General features: G+C 43.9%; 1 protein-coding gene and 1 long non-coding RNA gene across 5 annotated transcripts in view; one reads left to right on the top strand and one right to left on the bottom strand.

Moving 5' to 3' along the window:
• The window catches only part of SASH1 (SAM and SH3 domain containing 1), a gene marked incomplete at its 5' end in the record, with an annotated part of 289,754 nt that overhangs the window by 191,367 nt on the left and 81,536 nt on the right, over positions 1-16,851 (top strand). For 3 of the 4 annotated variants that reach the window (XM_079146821.1, XM_079146820.1, XM_079146818.1), the window contains 2 exons: positions 8,119-8,169; positions 8,297-8,346. In XM_079146821.1, coding sequence (XP_079002947.1) covers positions 8,119-8,169; positions 8,297-8,346 — 101 coding nt within the window. The remainder of the gene's footprint in view (positions 1-8,118; positions 8,170-8,296; positions 8,347-16,851) is intronic. The other variant, XM_079146819.1, reaches the window with a different exon arrangement.
• Positions 10,023-16,851, bottom strand: part of LOC306665415 — a 461,853-nt gene continuing 455,024 nt past the window's right edge. The window contains exon 2 of the long non-coding RNA XR_013765012.1: positions 10,023-12,325. This is a non-coding gene — a long non-coding RNA (uncharacterized lncRNA). The remainder of the gene's footprint in view (positions 12,326-16,851) is intronic.

The raw sequence follows: 16,851 nt of genomic DNA, 5'->3' as shown, positions 1-16,851 counted from the left end.
TCCTGCCACATTCATCTCATATCAGTCAATCCCAAAGAGTAACCACATGTCCCTAGAGGATCTCACTGGTGAGTGTGGAGTGCAGCCAGGAAGGGTGGGTGGACTTGGTGGATGGGGACATCCATCTGGAATGGCTACTGTCATGACCTCCATCACTGGGAAAGGCAAGACCCTCTGTAGCTTAGGGTCAGTAAGCTGATTTTTGCTAGTAAAGTAAAAATTTAAACAATAGAATTTGTTAGTGTCTTTCTTTAAAAGATTAATTAAAATGGTTTCAGGGACACTGTACCTTTTAACATTTACATGTATCTGATGACCCTGTGTTAGTTTTGTTCCAAGCACAAGGTACAGCCTTCTGCCAGGGTGCTCACATCTTGCCGAAAGTATCTGTCCTCATGTTATGATGTTATTCCTGCCCCTGTGTGAGATGGTGTGCGCCCAGTCGGCATTGCTGTTTGTAGACTGTCTTGTTTGCAATGAGCCATCAGAGCGCCAAGCTTGACCCTCTCAGGTGGACATTATCCCTGAATGTAACCAATTCTTCCAATTTGGAGCAACTCTCAGCCGTTTTTCCTCAGCCGTGCGTCAAGATAGTAGAGCTCTCTCTGCTGTCTCTCCAATCTGATTTCTGCCCCTGCACTCAGCATCCTGTCAGCTCCTTTGAATGGGTGGGGAGTGAGTGTCCACTTGAGGGAAGCCCTTCATGGGGTCCTGTTCCCCTAGAGGGGCTCCCAACCCAACTCTGGCTTTGACCAGCGTTAACGCCCTGATGGGCCACAGTGAGTTCTGCAGGGACTCCTCATGATGTCTTTCAGTGCCATATAGTATTCCCTTTGCCAGAGGCCAGAGAAGAAATATTCAATAGCAGAAATGGTCACATGCCCTGTGAATACCTGTAAACAAAGTCTGGTGACACTCGTCTCGAAACTGATCACATGGTCCATCTCCAGCAAAGAGTCCCATGACCTGAATTTGGTGAACTAACTTAATTTCTGAATTGATTTTACTTTTAATCTTGATTCTCCCTACCCTTTATATCATTTAAATTAGCTCGTTAAACTTTTAATTTGTGGTGTAACATTGAACTGAGGTTTGATAAACTGTCTTAAGGTTCTTATTTTTGTTTTTGTTTGGTATATGGTGAGGTCTAAATACATATGTAATTAATAATCGCAGACCACAGATTGATAAAGCAAGAGACTCCTTTATTTTACCTTAGAACATTAATGACCAGAGGAAAATTACAATTTTAGGGTTTATTGCTTATCAAGGCTTCTAGAAATTCACTGATCTGCTAAATATGGGTAGATTTTAAGGCTGCAACTAGTGAAATAGAATTTTCTGCTGGGAAAAATGTCTTTCTCTTGAGGTCTTTCTTCATTGATATTAGGGATAGGAGTTCTTTCCCATTCACTTTCACTTATTATAAAAATTTTCATATTCTCAGTTATGAACTTACAGAAACCCAACTAATGATTATCACTTCCTGTTTCACCTGAGGATATGAATGAGATAGAACAGGAAAGGGCAGGAATGGGGGCAGAAACCTCAGGCCACCGCTGGGTTTTACCTAAAAGTGATTAAACATCCTAGCATTTTCTTTTAAGTTCTTATAGATCTATATTGGAGATCTCTTGCCTTGTTTGATGCTATACCTTTAGCGCTTGAATTGGGGCCCTAGCATGTAATAAGTGCTGAATAAACTGGTTTTGATAGACTGTGAAGGGACAGTGAATCCCTGTTATGAGAGCATTTGTAGTCTAGTTAAGGAAATGGGAGAATTGCCAACATAGGTACACTCATTAAACAGCACGTGTCGCTATTGTTTTGATCGTGTTCGGGTGAGTAATTTACAGTACAGGAGGGCAGGCAGGGTTTGACGAGAGGGGTGTGTGGAACTGGGTCCAAAGGACTAGAAGGGCGTGGATGGACATTCCAGGCCCCACGAGCAGAATCAAGACACCAGACATGGAATGTGCTCAGGGGACAGTGCACACGCCATGTGTTTGCTAAGGAGAGGGCTTGGGAGGGCCCCTTCCACGAGTGGTCCTTCCTTCCGAAATGCAGACTTCATTCTATGAGCACTGTCTCTTGAAAGATTTTGAAACAGAAATGACATAGCAGTGTGTTTCTCAAGCAGAATTAAAAATAAGATCTCAGCGGATTGCATTCCAGAGCTCTGGGTGGGCTCCAACCCCCCTCCCCTACCTACCTACCTACCTACCTACCTTTTTGGTACTGGGGAATTGAACCCAGGTATGCTTTACCACTGAACTACATCTCCACCCACCCCCTATTTTAAATTTTGAAACAAGGTCCCACTAGGTTGCCAAGGCTCACCTAGAACTTGCAATCCTCCTACCCCAGCCTCCCTTGTAGCTGGGAGGACAGGCATGTACCACTTCACCTGGCCAAGACTGCATTTGTAATAAACTCCCAGGTGATGCTGATGATCTTTGAACAGTGACAACTTTGAGTATTTTTTCAAAATTTATTTGACAGTAGTGATTGAAAGGGCAGTACCTGACTTCAGTATAGGATTTTACAGTCAAAAAACAAAAAAGAACCTAAATATAATCTAGTGGTTCTTTTATCTTCCACAGCCATTGAAAAACACCAAACCAAAACAAAACCAAGGTCTAAAGGTCTCACTGTTAGGAGCAGAACTGGAATTGAACCTCTCAACTCTGAGACATACCTCCTACTTCACCCTACAGTGACAGTTCAGGTACCTGAGATGCAAAGGACTTCAAGTGGAATGTGTTAGATGGATGCGGAGAGATGGGTAGAGACAGAAGCCATAGCCCCTGCTGGCTGAGCTCATGAACAGGGAGAGTGCTGAATTTTAAGTTACCATAAAATGAACAGGTGTCCCATTGATCACCTGCAATAGAGAAGTCAGACAAGAGGGAAGCTGTTTTCCAGGTAAAGAGGAGACTTGGAACTTTAGCTATGTCAAATTTCTGGTGTCCCAGAATCAACATCCGTGACTGCCTTGCACCCATCCATGTGCTGTGGCAGCTCATTCCATGTGACTCTGGGAAAGGTGAAAAAGTGAGTCTCCACAGGGCCAGAGAGATACGGATCAAGCTTGAACTCCCAGAAATCCCTAACTAGGGTCTTTTTGATTTTCAAAGAAATATAAAGATGTGATGATATTTTTATGTTTAAAAATGGGAGTAAGAGACCTGCTTTAAAATTTGACAAATTACCCATGGGGGTTTGATAGCAAGGACTCATTGGTAGTGGGTTGGAAACCAAGTAAAAGCCAAGCCTAGGTTTTTCTTTTTGTTGAAGCAGCATTTACCTGTAAGTTCACCTGTGTGTTTCACTTAGTCTAGTTTTTCTGTTATTTGGTAAGGACCTTGGTTGAGAAAAAACAAGGCGTACTTTTTCCACTAGAAAAGAACACAGCCATGAAGTCTTCATGTAAAGCAGTTTTTAAATCCACCAGCTGCAGCGACTTCCCCCGGCAGTGTAGAGCCGGGACCCCATCAGTCTAGCACGTCAGCAGTTGGCTGCATATGCTAGGCCAGCAGTGGTGTCTGACTTTTTCCACCTCCTCCTTCCTGCACCCAGTGTTGGGGAGGAGAACTTGGCACTCCATGGAGCTGGTGGGCGCTGGGTGCTCTTCCTCTCAGCTTTTGGAAAGGCACGGAGGTTTGGCCCTCCTCCTCTTCCAGATGTAAAGTTCATTTGGCTTGCAGTCCTGGCAGCAGTGAGGAAGGAAAAAGTGTGGATTTCCATACGAAGCTAGAAACAAAGCTGGACTGGGGACCAGGGCATTATGTCTGTTTTCCAGGACATACCGGCCCTGAGGGATTTTTTGACGTTGGTGTACATCACAATGGGTTGTAGTGCTTTAGAGCAAAATGTAGCCACTAAGAAGTGCATCATTTCAGCCTTTAAGTCGTGGATTCAGGCTCAAATAATTTCCAAGTTATTCTACTGAGAAAACTGAAAAAAAAAAAAATCACAAAATAATCCTTGTGGACATTGTCTTGAATAGGTGGTCTCATCTCATTCTTCATTAGAAACTTGGTAGTGTGCTGCGTCCTTGGCAGTCAACCTGCAGACAATCATTTCCAAACCTGCCTACAAGGATATCTCCCATCTTTGGGCTCTTCTCAGTGTGATTTTTCTCTCTCCTCCCGCTAAGGTGGGGGCCAGGGACCCTCTTGTACTGGGGAAGGAAGGCTGTGACTCTGGCAGGTGTGACACCACTTTGGGGCTGTGTTACAGAGGGAATGTCGCTCTTGCCTGGCTCTTTCCACGTGCTTCCTCTTGTGACTCCACCTCCTATTGGGAGGCAGCCCAAGCAGCCCTTGCAGCCCTGTGAACAGCACTGTGAGCTGGTCACAGCCTGTGGCCCCTGCATGGGTCCAGCTGCCAGGCAGCATCCACCTCCAGGTGTGTGAGGGAGTGAGCTCGCCAGTAGTCACAGCTCACCTACCCAGTCACCCCCGTCCTCTGACTCCTCTCTGCTGAGGCCCCACACATCTTGGAGCAGAGACAAGTCTTTTCTGCCATTGTCCTTCTGCATTCTTACCCACAGAATGTGCGAGCATCAGAAAGTGCGTGTTGGTCGATGCCCCATTGGGATGATTTGTTACCTGGCAGGAGTGACTGAGACAGCCAGGATGTGTTAATGGGGAGAGCAGCAGCTTCTTTCCTGGTGAGCCTTTCTTTCCATAATTATGCTCAGATAATAAACATGTACTCAGTGACTGTGTTTTAATGGTCCTCACAGTTTTTACTGTTGCCATTAACACCATCATTTCCATCCCAGGAATTGGCCTGTGGATCATCAGTTTTTCTCTGAAAAAAGCAGCTATGCCAGGGCATTACTCAAGTATTTATCTTTGATTTTTCTTTCTCCCCTCCCAAATCTGGCTTTCTAGAACTTTACCTTTCTGCTCTTTCCCCCTGACTATGCTGGTTCCAGTGAGGGCAGAGAAGGAGCCAGTATACTCTGGAACCTGGACAAGGAGGAGGGATGCTTTGGAGCCTCTCTCGCCCCCATCCCTGCTGCTGTTATTATGAGAGCCACACCCTTTGTTGCTGTGCACCTTGCTCAGCTCCTTACGTCAGTCACCTTTGCACCTTCTGTGGGTTTCTGAAAACAAATCTTAAATGTTTTTCAGCGTGAACAGAATAAAAAGTTGTCCAGAACGTCTTCCTTCTGCATATGACACATTGAAGACCTCTTCATGCTCTGCATCTAAGATGTTTTGTCCAAGTGTATGTCAGAGTATCTGCTGTCATTAACTGTGCTCATGTATCCCATTTCTCAGACTTTAGGATGGGTTCTCAAATATTAGCTTGGATTTTTATTACTTCTTTTGTATATCTTATGTTTCATAATCTACAAAGGTAGGTGCACCTTTGTCTTTGATACCATGTGACCCCTTCAGTCTCATAAATAATGGAATTTTCCCGATAGTTCATTTTGTTTTCCTCAAAGCATCTCTTAAGTCCTTAACCAAGTGAATAATTTTACAAGCTTCTCCTCAATTGTGTAATGTGTTTATTGTAGGATAAGTTTTCTCTAAGAAATACCTCTAAATAATGACAGATAGTCTCTTTCCTTGAGTGATAAAATTATAGGATGTGCCCTGAAATAAATAATTTTGTCACATGTTCTGGAAAAAAAATTTTAAAAAACAGTAGAAGGATTCCTGTAGAAAATCTCTCTGTACATCAGTGAACTTTCCCTGATGAAACAAATATTCTGCACAAAAGCATTACCTGGCTCCATTATTTTAACACAATGAATTTTAAGTACACCCTCGAGCAGGTTCCTAAAAAGTAGCTAAAACACAATCAGATGCCTGTTATAAGTAACAAAGTAACATGTGAAAGGGAAACCTTTAAATGTCACTTCCTGATCATCATTTAACATGGTTGTTAACAACTGTTCTGTGTACCGGAACAAATATATTTTGCATAGTAGACTGTTAGTATTACATCTTTGGCTTGACAAGTGATATACTTAACCAGATCTACTGGGAAGATGCTAGTAGATGTATACAAGGAAAGGCGATAATTTCCTATCATGGACCATTACTATTGAGGTAGAAAATTAGAGCTTAAAAGAAAGGTAAGAATGGGGGTGGTGAGTTGAATCAATTACTTTTGTGGATGATTCTGGAAGGAGATGAGCTGGAGCTGGTTGTTAAGTGGGCAATTTTAAGAGAAAATTGGAGAGGAACTGGCAGAGATTTATCACCATTCTGGGTTTTCTGTATCAACTCTGGAACAGGAAGACTTGGGATAAAAACATTGCAAACTTTACTTTTACTTACCTCTTGCTGTTGAAGTTTCTAACTTTCTCTGTGATACTACAAGGCTATGTATAGGCATCTGCGTTGGTCTCTGAGCAGTAGTAGTGTCCAAAGTATGTATCCCCTTTGTCAGTGCACTCGAGTTTGGTGTAATGCCAGTTCGATTTGGAATGTAACTGGAACATTTCCATACAATGTTTTATAGTCTACCAAGTTTGGTACAGAAATGTAAACAGTATAAACAACAGCACCAGATGAAAGGAGGAAGTTAGTGAGAGAGTTCTCTGGGGTCTCACATCACCCTATCTGTCTGTCTATCCATCTATCCATCCATCCATCCATCCATCCATCCACCCATCAGTACTAGGGATTGAATCCAGGGACACTTAACCACTGAGCCATATCCCCAGCCCTTTTTTATATTTCATTTTGAGACAGGGGCTTGCTAAGTTGTTTATGCCCTCATTAAGTTGCTGAAGCTAACTTTGAACTTGTGATCTTCTCGCCTCAGCCTCCCAAGTTGCTGGGGTGACAGGCATGTGCCACTGTGCCTGGACATCCTGATTTCTTTTATAGCAAACAAGGTCTTGGGACTACGGTGTGAGTGAGTTGCAAGTCCATTAAGATGTTACACTTTAATAAATTATGTGCAACTTTAATAAATTAGGTGCACTGGAGAAGGCATCATTGCAGATGATCTGCCCGCTCCCTGATGTTAGCTGAGACTAACAAGATGGTTCCTAAAGTGCATGTGCAGGCCTGAGGAATCTGGCAGCTGTTAAGAATATCTCAGTAGGATCATTGGAGAAAACTCAATCATTGTGTAATGTTAATGATAATTATGACTTCCTTTGAAACTACCCATAGTCCTGCTTCCAGTTTGACAGTCAGGGAACCTTCTCTTGTCTGCAGACCTCTCATTGATGAGGACCTTTATTTACACCTGTGTCATTTGAGAATTAGTCTCTACTTGCGATGGATATCAGTGTGTTGCTCTGAGCTGTGTGCTCTAGGACAGCTCTTCTTTTCCCATAATTATATCTACAATTTTTATATTTTACTGACAGAGGTCATTTCAATCCATTATTTTCATCACAGGCAACTCATTTATCTCTCCCCTTTTGTTTTACTTTCAAAGGGAATATGATGTCCTTTACTGTAAATGAAGGTGTCACGCTGCATGGTTTTATCTCTAAACTTGTTGTTTTCTTCACCTCTCCTTTATGATTTAATGATTTTTCAGTGCACTCATTATATCATGCATTTATGTTTCATTTATCACCTGCATGCTGAGAGTTTTTGTTTGTATATTTTCAGATAGGCCAGTTCATTTGCATTTTAGGAATATAGTGATGTTTTAGGATTGTAAGAGAATATCCAGTGGGCCATTTCTTCAAGACACTTGGAACAAGCCCTACATTTCTGAGTACCTTGAATACATTTAGAACTTTAAAATCAGGTTGGAACGCCATTGTTATTGAAAAACACACTGAACTTGAGCTGGTTGCAGTAAATTTGGAGTCCTCCTGCTCTAAGTATATCCAGGGAATGACTTCACCCGTCAGAGCCCTTCCGTTAAATTGTGTTTTTCTGCAATAAAATTGTCAGCAATGTCCAGCAGTGCAGTTTGGTAAACAGTTCAAATTTAAGAGACCAGAGCTCTCATTTTAAAAGTACTTGAGTTTTTTCCAGAAAATCTATTTATCTCGGCCATCTCCTCCCACCATATAGCCTGCGTTCCCCAAATCCCCCGTCTCTTCTTACACATCTATTTGTCTCGCTGGTGTGTGCCACACTGGGGAGTCTCGTTAAACCGGCATCTGTTCTGTTTTAGGAGAAACCCGACGCCAGCCCCACATCACTTCAGCTGCGGTCCCAGATCGAAGTAAGCACAATGACTTTAATCATCTATTTCTGCTTCTGCCTGTTCTCCTTAAGTGATATTCTGTGCAAATCAGATGAAGCCGGCTGCCCCGCCGGCTCTGACGCTGCCATTCTTCTCTCTCTCCTAGGAGTCGCTTGGCTTCTGTAGCGCCGTGTCAACACCAGAAGTGGAGAGAAAGTAAGTGTCCCCTCCTCTGCCCACCATCCGGGTTTCCAGGAAGGTGTCTTTGGGTCTACACAGATGGAAATCGAGTGGGCAGTGTCGTGTGTGTGGCCCTTACGGGTCCTGTGCGTGTGCATGAATCGAGGTGGCTCAGAAAGTGTCTGCCATCCAGCTGGTGACGCCTGAGGCTTCTGGGAAGAATTACTGATCTCACATGGTTTCTTGTGAGGGAGCCCAAATAAACCCTTGGAAATAAGGGAGAGGACAGGTAAGTCAACTGAGGTGGGTTTTCATGTTTTATGACAATTTTAACATAGGATGGAAATATTAAGGAAGCCAAGTACAGGAATAGCTTCTCCCCAAAAAACAACAATTAAAAACCCCTCCCCTTACCTCACTTTCCCAGGTGACCTTAAAACAAGAATGAGTGTTTGTGTGTGTGTATGTGTGTGTGTGTCAGAAGCTGGCAAATGCCCTCCAACCTTTCCTGTTAAAGGAAATACTTTTGTTTCCTTGTCCTAACTTGGACCCTGTAATTTCTACTCTCATGGAGGATAATGCTATGCTTTATTGTATATTTTCAGTATTTCTTTTAGGCAACTTAAAAAAAAAAAAAACCCACAAAACAAATGTGTTTTCCCCTCCTGGTAACCTTTCCCTTTTCTACTTTATTTCTTTATAATTATTCTAGAATGTTCCATTTATGATCTTCTGAGGTAAAGAAATTTAAAGAAAGTCCAAGTCTCTAAACAGACACTTCCTCTGGCACAGAGCCACTTGCAATGTTTCGTGCCAGGAGAGGCATAGAAGTGGTTTAGGAATGAAGTATTTCTGGAATGAGAAGCACACGTTAGGAGAGCGTGTGTGTGCTTTACAGCCCAGCTCTGCCTAATCCATCCACGTGTGTGTGCTGTTGGCACAGAGGCAGAGTCAGGGAGGGCAGGCTGCTTTGCCAGAAAGCTCCAGTTCTGAATGCAAGGGGCTGCATACGTTTGGTTTCAGGATTGAGAACCACAGGGTGATGTGCCAGAGAAAACCAAGGCCATTGCCCAGTCAAAGAAGAGGATAAATGGGTCCACCTCAAGAACTTCTTTTGCTCTGGTTTCATCGTGTCCTCTCAGGAACCCAGACAGGAGATTCAGGTAGATGTTGACTTTGAACATGGAGGTCCTTGTTGGTGGTGAAGCACTGAGTGAATGGGCTGTGGTTCCCTGACCTGGTTGACCGCTTCCCTAGCAAGAGTCAGGCAGAGAGGTCGGGGTTCTGAGAATCTCTGAATCCTTCAGGGAACCAGAAATGCTTGCTCTTCCTTCTGGGAGGAAGTGACTCACCAAGTTTGTACTAACCTTAGTTAGGCTGGGTACTTCTCCTTCCTCTCAGTTTTGGGGAGTCATTCTTTCCGTGTTTATATCCTTTACTTAGCAAAATATGGTATGACTCCTGTGGCCAAGAGAGAGACTGACGGCCTCCTGAGGTTAACAAATGTTCAACCTACACACATGTGCACATCCACTCCAGAGTCTCTCTGTCTGGCTCTCTCTTCACAGCCCCTGACTCTTCATTTGTAATATTGCCAATTTGCCTCTGTATTTTCAAATGGTTCAGATGTATGTCTTTCTAAACATTTTGAAAAGTTTCAGACAGTTCATCCTTCTTGTCCCTGTTCATGGTTTTTGAGAACTATGACACTCTTTTGTTTTGTTTTTAACTTTGAAAAACTTTTAACTTCCAGAAAAGTGGCAAGAACTGTGCAGTGACTTCCATATCAATTACACTTGGACTCACAGTTGTTGACGTTGGCCTGTTCTTGCTCCCCAGTCCTCATTCACGGTACCACTAGTTATTATTATTGCTGAACCAATCCAGAGTGCATTGCACACGTCATGACCTTCAGCCCTAAATACTTCAGCATATAGTTCCTAAAGACAAGGACATTCTTCTATAGAACCATAGTCTAACTATCAAATATAGGAGATTTTATCACTTTTCCTAATACACATTTCATACTCAAGTTTGTCCAGTTGTCCCAGTAATGTCTCTGACATCACTCAATTTCCAATTCAGTCCTTTAAAAACAATTACTCCTGGCATGGCATGTCTTTTTGGCCACATTTAATCTGAGAGCATTTCTTTGTCTTTTATGGTCCTGACATTTTTAAAGACTGTGAGCTGGATGCTTTGTGAAGTGTTCCTTGCATGGGGTTCCTTTGTTTCTTCTTTCTCCTCACATTAGAATCACATGATGTTTGTCCCCTGATCACTGATATGAATTTTCATCATTCGATTAAGGTGGTATTTGCCAGGTTTCCTCTGGGAAATTATAAGTTTTTTTCTTTTTAAAGAATGCATAGTCTGTGGGGAGGTAATCTGAGACTGTAAATATCCTGTTCCTCATCAAACTTTTACCTAATGATTTTAGATTCTTTGGGTGATTTTTGCCTGAATCAATATTTAATGTAATGGTTGCAAAATGGTGATGATTATTCTTAAATTGATGATTATTTTAGTTTAAATCTTTTAAGTGGCTTTGTTTTTATTTTTGTATTCATTTCTAAGTATTACTGTGAAAGCCTGGGTCAGGTTATCATTTGAGGAGAGTTGGAACACCGTTTATGTTAAGAATTTATTCTTTGCCCTTGAAAATTCAAATATGTTCAAATGGAAAATCCCACTAGTCCTCCCATCAGAATCCTTGCTGGGAGCTTTGCAGTTGAATATTCAAGCTATGAAGGATGACCTAGCAAACCAGTTGGTTGTGTCTGGTTAGCGTCCGCAAAGTGTCTGCCAACCAAAATACATTCTGACTCAGTGTTGTTTTATGGGCAGAAATTTTCTTCTATTTTTTATTCAAAAGGCAAGAGATCTCAGTAAACAAAAGCAGGCAAGTCCTTCAGCAGCCCACCCTTAGAGGCAGAGGTTCTGAGGCAACAGGAACCCAGAAACTGGAGCAACTGGCCCTGTGGCTCCTGCCTTCCGGATCCAGTCGCCCCAGTTATCTCTGGGACCTCAGCACATGCTTCCTCCCTCCTTCTGGGGGAGGGATGAATTGTGGATTATGGCATGAATTTTGATGTGAATGTCTGTTTCTAAAAAACACCACTGGGCTGGGGTTGTGTCTCAGTGGTAGAGCGCTTGCCTAGCATGTGAGAAGCACCAGGTTCGATCCTCAGCACCACATGAAAAAATAAATAAATAAAATAAAGTTATTAAGTCCAACTACAACTAAAAATATTGAAAAAAAAAAAATAACCCCACTTCTCCCAGTGGTATTTGGCATTTAACAGAGTTTAAGTTTTAAGTTATAGGAAGATAACTCTGATCAGCAGAGGTGGAGTAGTGGGTCTTCTGTGGGGGAGATAAGAAATGAGAATCCTAACACAACTGGACCATCACAGCACTGGAGGACCTTGCCAAGTGGTTTGCAGCTAGGTGTGCTGGGCCTGCACAGAGAAACAGAGATGGAGACAGGTAGGTAGCTCAGTAGGTAGGTAGGTCCGTAACAAGGAAGAGTGAACCCTGCCCACCCCCATCACCAGTTCAACAAAGTCCCATTTGTTCTTTGTTTTTTTGAGGGGGAGTGGGTACTGGGGATTGAACTCAGAGGCATTCCACCACTGAGCCACCTCCCAAGCCCTGTTTTGTATTTTATTTAGAGACAGGGTCTCACTGAATTGCTTAGCTTAGGAACCTGAACTGTCTCCCTCCATTTTTTCTTCAAGGCTTTAAAGGGGCTGCTGCATCTTCTAGGTGAGAAGAGACAGTAGAATGTAGGGAAGGAGGCGGTTGGAAGACAATGAAAGGCACATTTCCCCCTCCTTTCCCCCCCCCCCCCCCAGCACTGGGAATTGAACCCAGGGGCTCATGCATGCTAGGCAAGCACTCTACCACTGAGCTACACCTCCAGCCCCTTTATTTTATTTTGAGACTGGGTCTTGCTAAGTTGCTGAGGCTGGCCTCAAACATTACAATCTCCCTGCCTCAGCCTCCCAAGTCACTGGGATTCCAGGTGTGTGCTACCACATCTGGTCAAAGACACATGCCTTTTAAAGCTTTCCTAGAAACTCTACCCAGCCCATTCCAGTTTATCATTCTCATTTCTTTATATAGCAGCTGCTTTCTGAGCACTTACTGTGTGGAGAGGGTGCTCTTCTGGGTTCTCGGATGTAGTGATGAACAAATAGAACAAGTTTCATGTATGTATATATGTGTGTATGTGTGTGCATATGTATTTTTATATGTGTTCTATAGACACATGGAATTGATTCATAGGGACTGTGAATTATAATTCACAGTAATGATATATATATAATATATAAACTAATTAATAACATATGACATTTATATACCTGATATCTAATTCATTGGGTGTTTAGTATGTACCAAGAACTGATCTAATTACTTAACATTGACTATCCAATATATAGAACAACACTATGAGTTCCGTATGACATTATTCCTGTTTACAAAATACAGAAAGGGAAGCACCAAGAGGTTAATAAGTTGGCTACTAATAGCAGATCCTGAATTTGGTTTCATTAAGGACCTGTGCTCCTAACCACTCTAATTCACAAGTATTTATAATTGTGTTGCTTCTGCAAATTGAGAGGTTACGGGCTAGCCAGGTTCATCAGCATTAAATAAATAGCAGCAATTAAATAGCCTACCATCCGTGGTTCTCTTAGAAATAGGAGCAAGTTCTATTCTCATGCAGTTATTTATCTATAGAGGTGGAAGAGTCCAAAATAGATCTCGAAACTTCACCTTAGCCAGTATTTATAACTTGGTTTCTACTAGGTCTTTCACCAGAGTTGAAAATTTACTGATTTAGTTTCACTTTCTTTCATAACCTGTGACTGCATTTGAACTGTTTTACAGTGAAAAAACCCAAAAACATAGAGCATGATTCATAAGACAGATGAATAAAAGAGAGGGAGCCGGCAGGTGGGGCTGTGGTCTGTGAATGTTCTGTGAAAGCATTCCGGCACCTGGGCTTTGCTGGCTCTTGGGTTTGTTTCCCGGGGGACTGAAGACTTCTGGCTGTGTCAGCTTCCCTTTCTCCCCTCCAGTCTCTATCTTCTCCCCACTTCCTCGTGGACTTCAGGGGAGAGGCCTGTTCAGTTCCTCTGGCCCCTGCCTTGCTCTGGGCATCTGCTGCTCCTTCTTGTTCTGTCCTTCACCTCCCCTCTGGCCTCGCTGCCCTTGCCACTTGCTCTCCAGTCAGGCCGCAGCCCCTGCAGTTCCTCAGGCAGGCCTGTTCCATGGTGTGCCGAGGCTCTAAAACTGCTGCTCTTAGGGGTTCTCTGTGCGCCCCCCACCCCTGACAGTCACCCCGTCATTTGGGCGAGCTCCATCCAACCGTAGCAACTCAGCCCTGGGCCTGGCAACTCTGGAGCACTTCCCTCGCACAGCTGAGGCCAGCTCTTTAGTTCTCTGCACTGTGCTGATCACCTTCATTATATTTTATCATTTAATTTTTTAATAAACTCACTGAAGTATATACTATTTGGGGGAATAATTGACCTGCCTCAGGTCCCAGAGCTGGAGACACACATCTCAATCCAGCCCAAGTGCTGTTGTGGCCTTGGGGTGAAGCTGCCTGCCAGGTACCACACTCTGCACTCGAGCCCAGGTTCTTCCACGCTGAGATGAGTTCCATGGCGTCTCGTCTGCAGATTCCACAACCACGAAGCGTGGGTAATACTTGCAATACTTACCTCACTTGGTAGGCTATCTGGCATGTAGGAAGTGCTCAGTGTTCTTGTCAATCCAGTCTGGCCCAAGTTCACACCCTTATCAGTGACTCTGGTCGCTTGTGTTCTCTTCTGAGCCCACACGAATCAGCATGGCCTGAGCTCTGAGGCCAAGGGCTTGCTGCCCCCTGCTCAGGCCTTTCTGTGGGGTCCACACAGTACCACAAGCTCACTTGGTACTTGCATCGAGTTCAGTGAGTGCCCCTGGCTCTTTGAAATAGGGTTAGAAATGGATTGTCGTAGGCCTGGAATTGCTGAGAAGAAGGATTGCCTTGGTCTTTACCTGTTACCCAGCATGTGCCTTCTCTCCCCTAACTGATAGCAGTGTAATAAGAAATGGTTTCTGCTGGTCAATATTAACATTAAAAAACCACCTGAAAAAATCATTTGCTGGAGAAGATGGCGTCCTCAAATCCCCAAATCTCTTTCCAACGATTGTCCCTCGTTCCTGGCCTGCCCATATTCTGCAGTCTTGTTCAAGTCGTCTCCCCACCTTTTCTTCCTCTTAAAATAGACCTGGAGGATCACATACCATCTCCAGATAAAGGGATAATATCAAGAATCATATACAAAATACTACAGTTATTTTTTAAAATTTAGAAACTTTTTAGACCTGCAATTTTAGTGGGAAAGTGCTTTTATTTTTGATAACAGCTTTATTGAGATAGAATTCGTATGCCCTACCATTCACCATACTGTGCAAGGGTTATTTTTGAATTTACAGAATTACCCTCAAATTGGTTGTGGTAATGACTATGAAACTCTGGAAGTTGCTCTCTAGCTATGACAATCCTATTGCTTATAAAACCTTAAGCAATCATCATTTTATTTTAATTAATCTTGCCTATTCCAGATATTTCATATAGAGGGAAAGGAAATTTGTTGTGGATTTACACAGTATTAAGCATAGAATCTTGAATCTAATTTCTGGTAACTTTATATCAAGTCCTTTTGAAATATGTAAGAAATTACTATTCTTTTAGTAAATTGTTTCTTAAGAAGCTGGCATCAGGGAGAGGGGCTCAGGCTTCATCCCTTTGTGGATACTCCCCAAGGACAGGGACTGCTGTTGGCTGTCACATTGATTTTCCTCCTATGTGACTCAGGTCCAACTCTGTGGCTCATTCATGGAAGTGGATGACAGACATCCACATGCTGTGGGATTATCACACCTTCTCACTAGACCAGATCCAGTGAGAAGAGCTGATGAGGTCGTGAGATTGCTGGGAAATCCAGGTCAAGCCATGTCCCTTCCAGCTGAGCCTAACACATCCTGTCTCTACATCCTGTTTGTGACAGGGCTGTGGGGTGGGGAGGGGATGCCCGTGTTTTCCCATGGGGAAATCGCCTTGTGTGCCCCAGGCCTTGGTCTTGCCTCTGTGTAGGGGACACGGAAGTCATGTGGAGGTGTGCCTTTGGAGAAGTCACCAAGTTGCTTCTCCCCAGTTGAGGTGGTCAGGACTTCAGTGTGTGCTCACAGTACTGCTCCCGGGAAAGGGAGGTGGGCTCGTGTAGCCTGTTAAGAGAGAGAAGCAGGGACAACTGGGGCCACCATTCTTTGCTTCTTTGTACTCACCAGAGGAACTATAGACACAACAGCAAAGTCAGATTTTAGAAAACAAGCGGGTGGACCAAAAGCCAGGTATACTGTATATATTATGTATTTTTTTGCTTTAATCAGTTTTATGATAGCTGCGTGTAGAGGCCAAGGGCACAAGGGCAAGATTACTGACTGAGCACCCAGGCTTTGGGCATGCTGCCTGTCAGTGACTCTTCATCTAGGTTGTGTTACCCCCGGGCTCCAGTGCCCTCATTTCCACAGAGATGGTCTGAGTTGGGGTCTCCAGGGCCCCTCTAACTTGGGGTCTCCCATTTTTCTGGCCTAGGCAAAGCATACCTCATACCCACCAATTTTGCCTGGGCTCCGCATATGCTGCAGGTATAGGCCCTGGGGCTGGACAGACCTGAGTCTGAATTTGAACTCTACTAGTTGTGTGATTAGGAACAATGTGTGTGAGTTCTCTAAGCCTCAGGTTCCTAATCCATCAAGCCAGTGACGGCTCTTTCCGAGGGTTGTGACAGCACTTTCCGAGGGTTGTGAAACATCCCTCACAGTGCCTGGCCCCCATCCCACCTGTCCCCTGCCCACCCCTCCCTAAGATGCCAAGCTGCCCTGGCAGAGGCGGTGTGTCTTGGGGTCTGTCCTCAATCTCATGGATGGTAGAGTACACAGAGCTTGTCCTTTCCCCACATGACCTTAGTTTCCATGTTGGGGGCGGGTTGTAAATAAACAGACATTTTTCCAGTGCCCCTGTAGTCTTAGAGTGCTGAAGTATTTGTGCACACATATCTGTGTGCACACCTGTGTGCTCCATCACGTGGCATATTTGAGGGGCTCAACATTCCAAAATGTGGGGCCGGGGGTGGGAGCAGCTGTGCCAGTGTCTGCCACCTCAGCTGTTCCCAACAGCAAACCCTGCTGCCCTTCACTCTGTCTGGTGAGGGAGCCTCCAGCTGGCCCAGCCTCAGCTGGAGGCCACGTGCTGGGCTGCACCCTGCACTGAGATCAGGCTGTGCATGCTCTCACTGCCATTGCTGGGGACAGGCACTGCCACCGGGAAAGTTTAATACACAGAAGTGGCTGCTGTTTATTCTCTCTTCTGCATAAAAAGTGAACAGATACTGGGCCAGAGATGTGGGATGGGAAGGTAAATAAATAGCATTCCAACAGAAGCAGGAATAAGACTTGCCTCGAACGTTCTGAGTGCTC

The sequence above is a fragment of the Sciurus vulgaris genome, assembly GCF_902686455.1.
Source record: "Sciurus vulgaris genome assembly, chromosome: 7".
Taxonomy (NCBI): domain Eukaryota; kingdom Metazoa; phylum Chordata; class Mammalia; order Rodentia; family Sciuridae; genus Sciurus; species Sciurus vulgaris.
Note: the sequence above shows the minus strand (reverse complement) of the source record. Positions and strands in the feature narration are given on the sequence as shown.